Below are 16401 nucleotides of genomic sequence, written 5' to 3'. Positions count from 1 at the left end.
GAAAAAGAAATATAATAGAAATTCAACACAAACAATTTCAGTTTTGTAAAATTAATTTTAATTTAGTTAAATAATTTAAATTCAGCAAAAATAATTTCGGTTCAATAAAGATAATTTTAGTTTAACAAAATAAGATGAAGTGAATGAGTTCTTATAATTCAATCTAATTTTTGTAAATAACTCATCAATAATAATTTTATTATTTTAAATTGATTTTTACTGATACTAGTCTTGTGCCCGTGCGATACCCGAGTTATTTATTGATTTTTAAGATAAATTTTATATCTATATGCCAAATTTTAAAATGTATCATTGATACAAAATTAGTTAGGAAATGACTGCTTTTGTGATGATTTACTATCTAGTATGGATGTAATGACTAATAATAATGTTGGTGTAAATGTTCGATTTAATTTAATACATTAAAAAAATTAGCAAAAAAAAAAATTAAATAAATGTTCAAAGCCCATTGGGTTGACCCGCCAAAACTTTGGGAAAAAGTTGAACATTTATTGATTCGTAACCTGAAGTGACCCAATTCGAGATGACTCATGACCCAAGCTTAATTGACAGGTCTACATAGAAATAATATTCGATGTTTTATGCTTTAAACTACTTCTTTCACTAAAAAAAAATTATGATATAAAAAATAAATTTATATTATAATTTTTGAGCAATATAATTTAACAGTTTTTTTTGAATAAAATTAAAATTCAATTTACATCTGAAATATTGGTATTTTATCGAAAATAAAACTCTAAATTAAAAATTTTATCCTAAAACTTTATCCAAATAGAATTCTAAACTAATTTTTAATCTTTTGAAGTCTATTTAAATATATCAGCGCAACACTTGACGAAAAGTTAAGTGTTGTTATCTCATGACTTGGTTTAAAGTTTAGCTTTTTATATTAACTAGTTTTGTGCCCCGTGCGATGCCCGGGTTGTTTATGAAGTTGATCTAACACTCAAATTTTATTTTATTGAAAATAAAACTCTAAATTAACAATTTTATTCTAAAATTCTATCCAAATTTGATTCATAATAGAATTATAAACTAACTTTTTTATCTTATGAAGTATTTTTAAATCTATCCAACGTGGCGCGACATTTGGCGAAAAGTTAGAATGCCAAATAGTTTTGTGCCCCATGCGATGCTCGGGTTGTTTATTGAAGATAAATTTTCAATATATATGTCAAATTTTTAAATTTATCATTGATACAAATTAGTTAGGAATTGATGTGCTTTTATAACGATTTGCTATATTTTATCAAAAAAAAATTAACAAAATTATAATTTAATGTGCACCTCTAAAATATTGGTATTTTATTGAAAATAAAACTCTAAACTAACAATTTTATCCTAAAATTATATCCAAATAGAATTTTAAATTAACTTTTTAATCGTCTATTTAAATTCATCTAACGTGGCGCGACACTTGGCGAAAACTTGAAACCCCAAGTGTCGATGCCTCGTGACCTGGCTAAAAGTTTAGCTTTATATATTAGTTATATGATATGATATGATTATATAATTATCAAATATAATTTTTTAAAAAAATGTACAGTACAAATAGAGGTGGTTATTGGGTAGAGTAGCCCAATGATAATAAGGTCAGGGCCAAGCTTATAGGGCTTTTAATGGACAGAGCCCTTATTGGGTTGGGTCATATAAGGCCCGCTAATGGCCCGTGACCCGTATTGACCCTATAAAATGTGACCCTCTTTGACCCGACCCGGCCCGCAATCAATCCTGACCCGACCCGCCCAATAACCAGGCCTAAGTACAAAGTACTTCAATATTACGTACATAATATTTGACTATTTGTACGTAGATAAAAAAAAACTTGGTCGAGGAAAAAGTTACTCCGTAAACAAATGAATGATAATCCACAAAAACGTTTGGCTTCCCATTTTTCGTTACCCGTAATCTTTCATGTAAACATTCACGAAAAAACCGGGAACATTCCAGACCCAACTAGCTGGCTCGAACCTTCTCGAATTCCCCTTCTTAAAAAAAACACGATTCCATCAAAAAAGTAAACGCTCAAAACGCTGTCGTTTCACTTCAAAAAATTTCAAAAAAACCCACCAAAAAAACATAAAACACACTTCAAACTCTAGAGAAAGGTAGAACACTCCAGAACCATAAAGGCATAAACACATCCCATTCTCCTATATAAACCTCCCTTCCTCTACCTCTCTCCTCCATCACAAAATCTTCCATTGTTAATCGCAAGCATATCTCAAACCAATTCTCTAAATCGTAACCAATTTTCTCTCTCTTCTAAAAAGCGAAATTCCTAGGGTTTTTTCTGTTCTCTCGAAGGTTCATCAATGGCGGACGTAGCAATGGGTGAAGCAGAGACATTTGCATTCCAGGCTGAAATCAACCAGCTTCTTAGTCTAATAATCAATACTTTTTACTCTAACAAGGAGATCTTCCTTCGTGAACTAATCTCCAATTCTTCTGATGTATGTCATCTTTTTTCCTCTGGTTTTTTTATTTTTATTTGTTTTATGATTTTGATTTTGTGCATTTGATTGATGATGATTTTTGTGGTTTTGATTTTGTAGGCGTTGGATAAAATTAGATTTGAGAGTTTGACTGATAAGAGTAAGCTTGACGCTCAACCAGAGTTGTTCATCAGGCTTGTTCCTGACAAGGCTAACAAGACCCTGTCGATTATTGACAGTGGTATCGGCATGACTAAAGCAGGTAATGTATTTGATTGACATCAATTTATACTCGAATCATATTATGATTTATTTATTTATAATTTGTGTGAGTGTTTAAATCCATGATTTTTATTTTTCTGTAATTTAGCTTGGAAATTTTCGATCATGCGATTCTTAATTTGTTTGCAATGACGATAATTTAGAGCAATTTTGTGTGTTATTGTTTGCATTGTTGTTGGTTCTACATGATTATTCTTCATATTTACCTGAGCCCTGAGGTTGAGTATGTAAATGAAAACGTAGATAAAAATACATGATTGTTAATATGTATTTTAATGGACATATTTTGAAGTTTCGCCTAGATTTTAAAGAAATTTCTCAGTTTTGTTCTTTAGTAATTAGAAGATCTGTATATTGTACCACAGTTGTATTTTTCTCGTAAGCTTCATATGTCAAATGTTATGAGCATAGCCGATTTGTGTTTTTGTGATGTTAGTTGAAACAAAATCATAAAACTGGACTATACATTGCATTATTTACAATGAAAAGTTCATTCCTATGTCAATTGTATGAAATTTCCTGGGTACTATAGTAAGACAAAATATATGTGTGTATACCAAAGATTTGTACTCATCATGAGATGAATTACTGCAGACTTGGTGAACAACTTGGGTACCATTGCCCGATCCGGCACCAAAGAATTCATGGAGGCATTGCAGGCTGGAGCAGATGTAAGCATGATTGGGCAATTTGGTGTTGGTTTCTACTCAGCTTACTTGGTTGCTGAAAAGGTCATTGTGACCACCAAGCACAACGATGACGAGCAGTACGTTTGGGAGTCTCAAGCTGGTGGTTCCTTCACTGTCACAAGGGACACTACCGGCGAACAACTTGGAAGGGGTACTAAGATTACCCTCTTCCTCAAGGAAGATCAGGTAAATTTTTATTGCCCACATATTATTATATTCATTGTTTTACATAATCTTTCTGTCTTGTTGATTAGCTTTGAGTGATGATTGTGTTTTTACAAACTAATATAGTAATTGCAAGCTAGAATGTTAAATTTGAAATCAAGGGTTAGAATAAATTAATGTCAGTAAGAATATGATTGTATGATGTTGTTCTCTGAGTACTAATGAATCTGCTGCTTTTATGTGCAGTTGGAATACTTGGAAGAGAGGAGGATCAAAGATCTTGTGAAGAAGCACTCTGAGTTCATCAGCTACCCAATTTACCTATGGACTGAGAAGACTACAGAGAAGGAGATCAGTGATGACGAGGATGAGGATGAGCCCAAGAAGGAGGAAGAGGGTGAAGTCGAGGATGTCGATGAGGAAAAGGAGAAGGATAAGAAAAAGAAGAAGAAGATCAAGGAGGTGTCGCATGAATGGCAGTTGATCAACAAGCAGAAGCCAATCTGGCTCCGTAAGCCTGAGGAGATTACCAAGGAAGAATATGCTTCCTTCTACAAGAGCTTGACTAATGACTGGGAAGATCACCTTGCTGTCAAGCACTTCTCTGTTGAGGGGCAGCTTGAGTTTAAGGCTATTCTGTTTGTTCCGAAGAGGGCTCCTTTTGATCTCTTCGACACCCGAAAGAAGCCAAACAACATTAAGCTTTATGTCAGGAGGGTGTTCATTATGGACAGCTGTGAGGAGCTCATCCCAGAGTACCTCAGCTTTGTTAAGGGTGTTGTTGACTCTGATGACCTTCCACTCAACATCTCTCGTGAGATGTTGCAACAGAACAAGATTTTGAAGGTGATCAGGAAGAACCTGGTGAAGAAATGCATTGAAATGTTCAATGAAATCGCTGAGAACAAGGATGATTACAACAAGTTCTATGAGGCTTTTTCGAAGAACATCAAGTTGGGTGTCCACGAGGATAGCCAAAACAGGTCTAAGTTGGCTGACCTTCTTCGATACCACTCAACTAAGAGTGGGGAGGAGATGACTAGCCTCAAGGACTATGTCACAAGAATGAAGGAAGGTCAGAAGGACATCTACTACATCACCGGAGAAAGCAAAAAGGCTGTTGAAAACTCCCCGTTTTTGGAGAAGCTCAAGAAGAGGGGCTATGAAGTGCTGTATATGGTTGATGCCATTGATGAGTATGCTGTTGGGCAATTGAAGGAGTATGAAGGCAAGAAACTTGTTTGTGCTACCAAGGAAGGGTTGAAGCTCGACGATGAAACTGAGGAAGAAAAGAAGAAACGTGAAGAAAAGAAGCAGTCATTTGAGAGCTTGTGCAAGGTGATCAAGGACATTTTGGGTGACAAGGTTGAGAAGGTTGTAGTGTCAGACAGAATTGTTGATTCTCCTTGCTGTTTGGTGACCGGTGAATATGGTTGGAGTGCAAACATGGAAAGAATCATGAAGGCGCAAGCTTTGAGGGACAGCAGCATGGGTGCTTACATGTCTAGCAAGAAGACTATGGAAATCAACCCCGACAATGGAATCATGGAGGAGCTTAGGAAACGCGCAGAGGCTGATAAGAACGACAAGTCGGTCAAAGACCTCGTCATGCTGCTATTTGAAACTGCGCTGCTTACCTCTGGTTTCAGTCTTGAGGATCCAAACGCCTTTGCTGCTAGGATCCACAGGATGTTGAAACTCGGGTTGAGCATTGACGAGGAAGAGACTGAGGATGCTGACATGCCTGCTCTGGAGGAAGATGCTGCTGAGGAGAGCAAGATGGAGGAAGTTGATTAAGCTGTTGATTTTCTTACAGAAATGTTTTCTACCATTGTTGATAAAGTGGATATATTCTAGTCTGACAAAGTTATGTTTCTAGTAGTAGTTTCCTAAGGGGAGTTTTTGGTCTGTGGCTTTAAGTGTCTTCTAGTATTGAGTCTGTTCGGTTTTCTATGTTGAACTTGGTTGTGTTGCTCTATATGTAACTTGGTCAAGTTCAATAATCAATAGTGAAGCTCTTTTGGTTGTTAATTCTTTTGATGTGCCTCTTTGCTCCTTAATTTGACAATTCTTGAACGTTTTCTAATCTGCCATTTTGAAACTTGTTTGTCTATTGAAAGCTGAAATTTACACAATCTCCTTGCTTTTAATTTAATGCCATTCTTACCTTACTGCTGCACATTGAGTCAGAATCTAATTGCTTAGATGCTCTGGATTTGGAGTCTTCTGTTCTTTGTTATAAACTTTGGTTTATGCAAACATTGAACTGTAGAAGTTTCAAACGGAAATGTACAACTGATACATGAAAAATTTGTGCTAAGATAAAGTGTCCGTCAAATTGAAATGAATTGCTGATAATCAATCTGTGATGATTTTGTTCCTAATATTGTGAAAGTCTTGTGAACAAAGTTCAGTATCAACATTGAACTAATGAAATCTTTCTACCATTTTAGATTCCTCTTCATTATTCTCGATTTTTAAGTTTCAATCGGGTCACTGGTCTGTCTAGTTGGTTCATTGAGTAGCAAACTTTTTCTCGGTCCAATTTGAGAATTCAATTGTGTCACTACTTTGTTAGTCATTTAGATGTTCTGGTAAAAAGAGCAAGTAATGAAAAAGACAATGCATCAGAATTTTTTTTAGTGTGCCTGATCAAAGTACTGTGTCTCTTTTTGTGTGTGTGGGAGGGGGGAGGGGGAGGGTTTGGTTATTTCCGAAAAATAAAATTATTAAAAAAGAGCCAATAGTAAAAATTCCTACTACTTGTTGTAGTTACACTCAAAATAAGAAGAAAAAAGAAGTAGCATCAGTAATTCATCAAAATAATAAAATTGGCCAGTATAAACTTTTTTTCATAAATTTCAAACAAAATAAGTTTATAATCACAAGTATAACGTTATACAGTATAAGATAATACAATTCCATTAAGTTAATTAGCTAGGTTTAATTAAAAAAGAATAGGTTAATCTTAGTTATACGAAGTTAATTGAATATGAGTGTATGATCGCAGTTTGTAAGTTATCATAATTACTTAGAGCAACCCCTTGATGAACAAAAAGAAGTCATTATCACTTTGTAATTTCGGACATCACTTTTTCATTCTTCCACTTCATTGTAATCATCCAATAAAATTACAATATTTACTCTAATTTTAAATCATATTCGCATATCCAAGTTTATGTGGCTAATAAATAAAACATAAAGAGAGTACAAATTTAGTATCAACAAAGACTAATATTTGCTAAAAATGCAGGAAAAGTTGAAAACTATAATAGCTTTTAATTTGTTTAAAGCTTATATTGAAAAAATATATTGTTTAAGAATAAAGATCCTCTCCCTATTTAGCGGTTTAAATGGTAAAAGGCACACTCTGTATATGTGTTAATAACTACGGAGTACTAATTTATTAAATATATCATCCTAATAGGCTAATATCAACAATGTACGAGTAGTAAGCTAATTGACATTTACAAGACCAAATTACAATAAATTGAGGTAATAAATATTCCGCGCATATCTTACTCATTTACTGATTTGCACTCTCCTTCCCTTCTCTCTCTTTTCCACTCTCCCTGTTTCATTACCAATTTTAGCAATCTCTTCACAAGCACAATTTTACTAAACAATCTTAAACCCTATAAATCTCCCAACACTCTTTCTTCCTTCATTTCTCACCCTAACTTTCAATTTCATCTCTCTTTCTCTTCATTTTTCTCTCAAATTCTACTTTTTCTTCTCCATTTTTCTGCAGAATTCTGTAAATTTACTCTACTTTTAGTTCGATCATCTTCTTCCTTCATTATTTTTTCTGCAATTCTTCAGTAATTCATCATTATTTTTCCAGTTTTTCGATTATTTTAGCTTCTGTAACGTCAAGGTTTTGCGTTTTTGGAGGAGAGAGAATTTCGAAGAATGAGCTGCGAAGGCGAATGTCGGAGCTGTGAAGTAGCTTTGAAATCGAACGAAGTTTCTGGAGGATTCCGGAAGTAAGATTTCTGTAATTTTTTGTGCTTCTGAAATTCTGCTGTACTGTAATTTGTACTGAAATTGATAATGTGTGCAATTTTTTGACGATTCAGAAATTCGAGGATTTCGTATTCAAGAGATTGCTTGTTGTCTTTCGCTGAAGTGAATTATACGAAAGCGTTACCTACTGGATTTGATCGGTCTATTCTCAGGTGAAATTCGCATTTTTTCAGACTAAATTTTGAATTATTTTTGAGCGCTTTTTTTGCTGTAATTATGCTATGACGATTAATTAATGTAATAATTCTGCAATATTATCAGTTATCACTCCAAAAACTTCGAAATTTGATGCAATGTGGCTTGTTGTTTACGCAATCGTTTCGCGCGCTAGTGTTCTAATCATATAGATTTATCTATTGCATGTAACAGTTCAATATGTAGTTATTTTTAGCATCTGTGCAACATTTATGTTTATTTTTAGATTATTTGTAGTTTTATGAAGATTGATGTTAAGTAAGTTTTTGTTTGAATCAAGTTTTACAAGATAACTGTACCTTTCAGTGTTTTTAGTCTTCTTGGAGGTTTTAGCTCTTATATAAGAAACATTTGATGTGCACTACTCCATGATGGCATGATGTGTATGTATTCTATATGTATATATAGAAATTGTATATACTCAACTTATTTGCAACATTCTGGTTAATTTTCGAATGAAATTTTGTTGATTTCGTATTCTATTCGTCATAAAAACTCATAACCGTGGCTGAAAGCATTATAGACTACGGAGTAGCTAGGTTGCAACGTTCTAGTTATAGCATGTTAACTGGATTCCACTATATGTAGTGTCCTACACAAAGCATAGATAGATCCAAGTGTAGACATGACCTTTTTATTAAATATTGAATTATTTAGGTCCAAAATGAAGTATTTAAGTATCATATCCAGTACAAGTATCCAAGATGGATCTGGAAGTAAATGAAGAATCAAAAGTAACATAATACTTACCGATTAATCACTTGTTGATTTCTTATTCTATACGTATCATTGCCATATATAGAGATTTTATGTACCCGCTCATTTGCAACATCTGAGTTAAGTTTTCCCATGCATGAATTGTTAATAACTTGTTCTTCATGTTATGGATGTGGCCTAAATCCTGAAACAGCTTGCTTTTTTTTTTTTTTTTTTTTTTTTTTTTTTAACTTGTGCAATCCTAGGAGTCTAATCAGATGGCTGCCTGTTTTTGCTTGTATGATTTTTCTTTTTCAGAGCCTCAACTCATTTCGCACAAGTTTGAGGGCATAGATCTTTCACGTATAATTCCTTATTAAATCTGCTTTTGAACAGTGAGCTGGATGATACTTGCAAGAGTGCACCTGAAAACCAGAAACTACCTGGTCTTGAATCAGTTTATACTAGCAGGACATGGGGTGATTCAAGTCGAGATTCATCAGAAAAGTGGGGCAATTATAATTTGAGCTCAAAGGACTGCAAGTTCACAGGTATTAACGCTATTGCCTCCTTTCTGCAATGTATGTATATGTATACACATATCTTTTGGCTTAATAATAATAGTCTCATTTGTGGTGGCCCTAATTGTAAGAAATTGGGAACAAAAGAAAGCATGAGAAACTATATAAAAATAAAACCTTTTTCTATGGGGAGGTCAGCCATTTATGTGTTAATGAACTTTTTTAATGAGCAACTGACAACTGGCATCTAGTCTGGGATATCGTTGAGCTCTACAATCTTGACCGATTTTATTCTTTGATTTAGATGGATTCTCATCTTTCTTATGGTTAATATTGAGGTAGCTAACTATCCATTTAACTAGCCATCTTAGCACCTCACTTGTAGCTACGCGTTTCTCTTCCATCTTAATAGGATTCAAAGTCAACAGATTTCTTTGCAAGAGTGCACTGTGCACCTGGACACTAGAAACTACAAGGTCATGGCTCAATATTCACTGGCAAGCTATGCAGTGATTTTAGTCAAGATTTATCTCTAAAAATGGGAAGTTTTAAGTTGAGCTCAAAAAACAGCAAGTCCTTATGTCGTATTGCTGTTACCTCCTCTCTGCCACACACAAACACACACGAGTATATCTTTCTACTTAGTAATAATAGTCTCTCTTATCGTGGACCCAAATTTTCATAAAGTGGGAACAAAAGCTAGCATGAGAAAACATAAGAATTTAATACACCTTTCTATTGGAAATTCAGCCATATCGATAAATCCTACAATTTTGATGCTCTTAATGTTGAGGCAGCTAACTAGCCTTCAAAGTGCCTCACTTGCAGCTACATTTTTCTCTTAATTGATAATAGGAAGCAAAATCAACAGGCTTCTTTGGTGCTCTTAATTTGATTGCATTTGATTGATTTTAACTGAATATTGCTTTTTTATGTGATTACTTTAAAAAAAAAAGTCGCTGAAGCATTTGATGTACCATGTACCACAGGTCATGCTCATAGCAATCAATCTCATCATTCCTGGCAAAAACCTGGAAGTACTGCTATTTTGACATCAATTCGAAATCCTGAACTTAATAGCATTCTAGGAAGCTGGTCTACTTCAAAGTTACCATCAGCTGGATCAGAAGGGTCAGTTATAAAACTTCCAGGGACTGATAGTGGTCTGCTGAGCAGGTGCAACGAACCATATCGTCCTCCATCATTTTATAAGGTCTGTTTCTCTTTGTTTATGTACAGAGAGGGGTAATAGGGATGAGGGGAAGCAGTTATTCTTTATTGTAATTTAGTTGCAGATTTGATTGTGGTTTAAAATGTTGATATAGAGATTTTCAAAAACCCTTTGTGCTTTGTTCAGGCAATGAATCATTCAGGTAAACTAAAATATGGCACTTCTAGCAATGGAATATCTGAATGTGCTGAATGGTCAAACAAGGCGAGGTCAATGGAGGGAAATTGGAGGAAAGGTGATTTTTTGTGTACCCTATGCTATGTATAGTGTCTTCTGTATTTATATAGGCTTTCAGGTTAGATATATTCATGATTTTATCTAATGTGGTACCTTAATTGCTGGTTCACTCCTAAGCTTTCATAACTTTTTGCTTATTCACAACATAAGGAGTAACGAGCAATTGTGGGCAATCCTTTATAATTTAACTTGATTTTGCCTTTCAATTTGGGCAATACATGAAAGGCAAAAACAAGTCAAACTAATAGATAGAAAATTCTGATGCAGATACTTGTCTAGTGCTGGAAGACCATTCAGCTGCGCCAGCAGTTACCAGCAACAAAAGTCCTTCACCTATCTCTCCTTCTATTCCTGGATCTGTTGAAAGCGTCTGTTCTATTGGGGAAGCTTCTGAAAAGTACCGTACAGAAGAAAATCCTGACCATCACCCTCTGACACAGGTAAGTATTGTAATTATAAAAAAAAAAAAAATCCCCTTTTCTCCAATCTACAAATTATTGCAATGCAATGAACACAAAGTGTGTGTTAGACTAGATGTCTAACTATTGCAAATATGTATTAAAGGAATGGCTGTTGTAGTGTCATACTGAATGACCAAGTTATACGCTAATTTGTTTTATTGGTGCAAATTGTTCACTAATCTGTTTATAGGAGATATATGATGCCGTAAGCTTCTCATACGTGTGATTGTGTGAATGTGCAATAGTAGATGATAATTTTTAAAATAAAATGACTAGATTTTACTTCAAAAGTTTTATTGCCATATTATTGTGTCAAAAATGAATTTCCTGTATCAATCTGCTATGCAATGATGTCTAAGCCAACTAGTGCTTCAGTTTCAGTTTACAAACCTACAAGCTATGTAATGACCGCACAATTTGCTTAAAATGGCTAAAAGGTGAACTTACTAATCTAGCTGTCCAATGGTGCAACAGTTTACTTCTAAAAACCAATTGATTGAAGTGGATTCTGGAGTGGCTATCAGTAAAGAGCAGTTGCAGCCTTTTCAGGGTCAAATTTTGGATGGAGGTCGGTTCTCTGCCCTTATGAATTTGGAAGAAGCAGAGGATATTGATGCTTACTTTCTCGATGAGGTATGCTTGTTCATCATTTCTGGTTGAACTCAAGGTGAATTTTATTAGTAACTTCAGGTGTTACTTTTGCAATCATGATTCTTGAGAGAGGAGTGATAAATGTCCTTCCCTTGCCATTGCATCCAAGGCCAATAGCCTATGTGAATTCGCTACCTCAAAGATAATCTAAATGAGCTTTAGTGACCAGTTACTCATTCCTATTCAAAATTATATGCCAGTAAATATTTAGTGCCACAGTATGTGCTTAATGTGTTGATTGCAAACTTATTTATTCCGTGCTCCTTGTGTGATTTTTTGTCTTGCTTTGAACTCGGCAGACTTGAAATGTAGCAATAAGTTTCGAGTCTTTGATCCCAGTTTCTCACCTGCTCTTTATTTTGATATAAATGATTTAAAAACCTACATGACATGCATAGTCAATATGTATTTGGATGAGCTGCCATTTATGTAATCCCACTTCAACAATCCAAATCCATCTGTTTCTGTGAATGTATCCATAATTAGGTTTTGTCAATCACCAAGGCACCAGGTTAGTTTTAATGATGAAACAAGAGTGTTTCAATGGGTAGCACTACATAATGCTATATTTGATATTCATGCAATCCAGAAAAAGAACTAGCTTTCTTTGGTATCAAATCAGCAACATAATTTCCTTCTCGTTTCATAAAGGTGACCTTTATATGTCTAAAAACACTTATACAGCACCCTGCAATGATTAGCAACATGAAAATAGCAATTATCTGTTATAAAAGGCTGGTGAATTAAAGAGAGAGCCTGTGAGTTGTCCAAGTATTATATAACAGTTATGTCAATAAACTAGGCCATTTTGTTAAAGTATGTTGCCTAGATCAACATATTATATACATTGCTATTAAGATTGGTTTGTTTGATAGCAAACCATCATTGTAAATTTGTAGTAAAGATCAGACCAGACCATAAATTATGCCAACACAATTATATTAAGAAGAGTACTTAATATATTCATTCTTGACCTTTGAATTTTCATCCTTGGCAGAAATATGATGTCATGGTGAATGGAAGAAACGGCTCCAGAACTAAATCAAAATTTATACACTGGTTTCCAGATAATGGTATGTTGTTACAACAGTGATCTCTCTGTCATAGACCCTCCTCCCTTGGCCTTTTAGTTTTAGCCTTTCGTTTCCTACTCTTTGATACCAGTGTTAATAATTCTTTTGCCATTCCTTACCAGATAATTATGATGGTAACATCTTGTCTGAGGCTGAGAGAGATGGGTGGAAAGTTTGGAGAGAACCTACTGGAATGTCAATGCAGGTGAATCCCTTGGGTCAAAAGAAGTCAAAGGAGGCAACAACGTATGGCCAGAAAGCTTCATTCAGGGAGAAATCAAAGACATGCGTTATTGACTGCCTTGACTCTGACAGTGTTGTGCTAAACTGTTGCTCTCCTGATCGCAAAAATCTTGATTCTCGGATTGTTAAAGAGCCTGAGTTGGAAAAAATAGCTGATGAAGCTGGTTCAAGTTTGGAACTCAATCTGCCAGATGAGGATAGTTTGATTACTGTTGATGGCATCTATATCTTTGAGCAAGAAGAGCCAAATAGTCCTGAGATCCCTATCAGAGGTGAAAGAGGTGTTTCTCCTTTCCGTGGTTCAAACAAGCTGAAAGGATCAGAAAGTGTGCAGGAAAAGTTGAGCTCACCAGATCCACAGTATCATGAACCTCAGATAAATTCCAAGAATCTATTTGTCCATCCTTCTGATTCCCTGGCTTGTGTCAGTACCCCTCCTACTATTCAAGATTCATGGAAGAATCGTTACAATCCCATTCCTTTTGCTCCTCCTCCCTTTGGTCAGCTGCCTTTGAAGCCAAATTATGATTCTGTTGAGAATTTTCTGTCACCCAAAATGCCACGTGCTGATGACTACTGCCCTGACCTCGACAAAATTCTGTCAGCTGATCCTTCAATCTATCATCAGTTTCTTCAGTCTCCAAGATACAATCAGGAGTCTAATGTGTTAAGAAGTCTTCCTCTCAATTATCAGACAAATGTGAAATCAGACATGTATATGGGAAAGAGAGGTAGTAATCGACAAATCACACTGATTCTCTATAAGCTGGTTCTACCTGATACGTGTAAACTTAATGTTCCAATTCTCTTTGTAGGTTTTCATGCTGAAGAGAGCAACAATTCTCCGATCAACCATCACCTCCAGATACAAAGGAAGTTGGCACAGATAAGTCTTGAAGCAGCTGAGCATAGGGCTTACAGTAAAGCAATCAGCAACCGTTTCTGGTAAAGATTCAGTAATACATAATTACTTAATTAGTAGTCTTGTGCTTTGCATGAAAATGAGCTTGTTTGTGAACATAAAAGTCGGGTATAGAATGTTGTTACAGTCAATAGAAGTATCAGTACACAGTCTGTGCTTTTTAGTGAAGTGCAAAATGTGGAAGGAAAGAAGAAAAAAAAATGGATTCATTAAAATTAGTTTCACAAAGTAGAATCTTATCATATGTAAATAAAATTAAGTGCGAATTGTGAATAGCCGAAAAAGGGCAGAGGTAAGGTTTTAGTATAAAGTAAAAATGTAAGTACCCGTTGATGTCTGTAGTCTATGCTACATAACCCCAAAGAATATATATATCCTCAATGAGAAGTATAGTTCACTTTTGGCAAGTTTTTTTAAGTACTCCTTTGCCTTTCTATGCTCTAACTGATCTCATTTTACAAGTAATTTTCGAATGAAACCATGAAACTGCATATTGTCTATGATGATGTGCTTGGTGCAATGGTGCACCATTTTGTGTGGGTATATTTGTAATGTATAGGATTATTTGATGAGCCAAGAGTCACTTTCTCATTTACCACTGCCTGCAAAACAAAATTTCCAGTACTTCTGATGATACAAACAACAAGAACAAAGCCTTAGTCCCAAAAATTCCAAAACTTCTGATGGTACAAAAATCTCTTACAATTTAACATTGATTGGCTATTATAATATTCAATAGTACAACTATGAACTATACTACTCAACCCTATCTCTAATCACACATGAACTTAAGCTTTACACCTAACGGAATAAGTAGACAATTTAACTAATCCAATATGAATAATATTTTTTTTTTCTTCTTTTTTGTAGTAATACTTCAATTAACAAATAACACAACCATTTGGATCTTCTTCAACGCTTCTTGCATAACCATTGTATCTTGAGTAAAGGGGATAATTGTAGTAAGAGTTAGTATAGGAGTTATGGGCCTGCATAGCATGTATAAAGTCAGACACTTGGACCACAGTATTGGGCTCCTCAGGATTCTTGGGCTTTTCGGGCTCTTTTGCTGGCCCAACTGTGACAATGTCAGTGTAATAGTTTTTCCTCAATTTCTTCACCACTGCCAGAGGATCCATGTCACCTATTACTGTCAATTTCTTTTCATTCATATTCATTGAGATTGAATCAATCCCTGCAAAAATAAAAACCTCAATTATTCATATTCAATTCTTTATTTAAAAAACCAATTATTCTTGAAAATATTGCCACAAAATGAAAGGCTATTTTGGGGAAAAAAGTGTACCAGGAATAGAAGAGACCAATTTTATAGCATTTTGCTTGTTATTATCATCTTGGATATCCAATTTCACCACCAACTTCTGAAGCAAAACCCAACGAAAACGAAATAATTAATTACATGAAAATAACAACTAAAAATTCAATAGCAAGATGAGATACTCGGGGTAATTATGTGTATATACGTTGGATCTTAAAGAAGTAGAGAATCTAACCTGCATTCTGTTATCCTTTTCTTGGTTCCTTACAATACTATAGAGGGGGAGATATGAGAGAGGAGATAAAAACAATTACAAGTAAGAGAGTAGAAAGCAATGACAATTAGTGTATTAAGAATGTAGGAAGTGATAAACATGAGTAGTCCTATTTATACGGGGAAGGGAAATGAAATTGACAAGCTTGTCAATGGGCGACAAAGTCCAAGTCTTTTGTATGTCCAAGTCTTCATTAGACTATGTCTTTGTGGATCTGTGAATGCCGCGTGTGTCAGTCGGGTAAGGCTAAAGGCGGCTTCCAATGTCTCCAACTTGTTGATTTTACGTGGATACACAGACACTGTTAAAACTTAATAAGGTGAACACACCTAAAATAAATGTTACGGAGTGAATTTCTTCATGTATGATTTCATTTTTAATCATCATTTCCACTTCTCAAACACCATATTAATTATTTTGTCCTCATTTTTCAATTATTATTTTTTATTTCAAGTGAGATTATCTAATTATGAGTACTTTTCTTAATTTACTTCTCGATTTCAAGTGAGAAGAAAAGTTTTTTCATGTCTAATGAAGCTAGTTTTAAAAAGTTCTAAATATTGATGAAAGATTGAACAGTTATTATCGTATACTATTGAAGTATTGATAATAAAAGTGACGCCTTTGTATTATTTTGTTTATGTGTTTGACTACGGAGTACGAGTAGTACGTATATACTCCCTCCGTGTTGATGAGACTTGAACCCGAAATCTCCTTAAGCGACATTAAATTGTTTATCACGTAAGTTAACTTTTGTTGAAAATATATTACTTGTCATTAGTTAGACTCGTACCAAAATTACAAAGTCGGAACTGACTGTGTCATGTTAATCCAAAATGATCTGCATCATATGGTCAATTTGTCCAAAAAACATCTTGTTGAGAAGTTTCGAACTCTTTGCAATCGTACTTGTCCAGCCGTCAACATAGTAACATGGTCTTTTGGCATTCGCTTTTCCTAACCTTAATAGGCCTTGTTTGGTTGACATTCTAAACTGGAG

The 16401-nt window shown here is 34.7% G+C and overlaps 3 protein-coding genes across 3 annotated transcripts; 2 read left to right on the top strand and 1 right to left on the bottom strand.

The window, feature by feature from the left end:
- Positions 1-2174: 2174 nt before the first annotated feature.
- On the top strand, positions 2175-5632 carry LOC110729587 (heat shock protein 83-like). The gene is made up of 4 exons (XM_021909333.1): positions 2175-2474; positions 2577-2718; positions 3333-3613; positions 3839-5632. Exons 1-4 carry the CDS (start codon positions 2337-2339, stop codon positions 5387-5389), a joined length of 2112 nt encoding a protein of 703 aa, XP_021765025.1. The 5' UTR covers positions 2175-2336; the 3' UTR covers positions 5390-5632.
- Positions 5633-7062: 1430 nt separating this feature from the next.
- Positions 7063-14265, top strand: LOC110729585. Its single transcript, XM_021909331.1, has 10 exons — positions 7063-7578; positions 7672-7770; positions 8906-9060; positions 10020-10243; positions 10388-10496; positions 10766-10938; positions 11434-11592; positions 12608-12683; positions 12806-13657; positions 13742-14265. Exons 1-10 carry the CDS (start codon positions 7505-7507, stop codon positions 13873-13875), a joined length of 2055 nt encoding a protein of 684 aa, XP_021765023.1. The 5' UTR covers positions 7063-7504; the 3' UTR covers positions 13876-14265.
- A 189-nt stretch (positions 14266-14454) lies between these two features.
- Positions 14455-15508, bottom strand: LOC110729586 (heavy metal-associated isoprenylated plant protein 39-like). Its single transcript, XM_021909332.1, has 3 exons — positions 15363-15508; positions 15155-15230; positions 14455-15043 (listed from the first exon to the last, which is right to left on the bottom strand). The coding sequence occupies exons 1-3, from the start codon at positions 15366-15368 to the stop codon at positions 14730-14732; spliced, it is 396 nt and encodes a 131-aa protein (XP_021765024.1). The 5' UTR covers positions 15369-15508; the 3' UTR covers positions 14455-14729.
- Positions 15509-16401: the final 893 nt, after the last annotated feature.

Source organism: Chenopodium quinoa, unplaced genomic scaffold, assembly GCF_001683475.1.
Source record: "Chenopodium quinoa cultivar QQ74 unplaced genomic scaffold, ASM168347v1, whole genome shotgun sequence".
NCBI classification, from domain to species: Eukaryota; Viridiplantae; Streptophyta; class Magnoliopsida; order Caryophyllales; family Amaranthaceae; genus Chenopodium; species Chenopodium quinoa.
The sequence above is the reverse complement of the archived record's forward strand: the minus strand, read 5'-3'. Positions and strand labels throughout refer to the sequence as shown.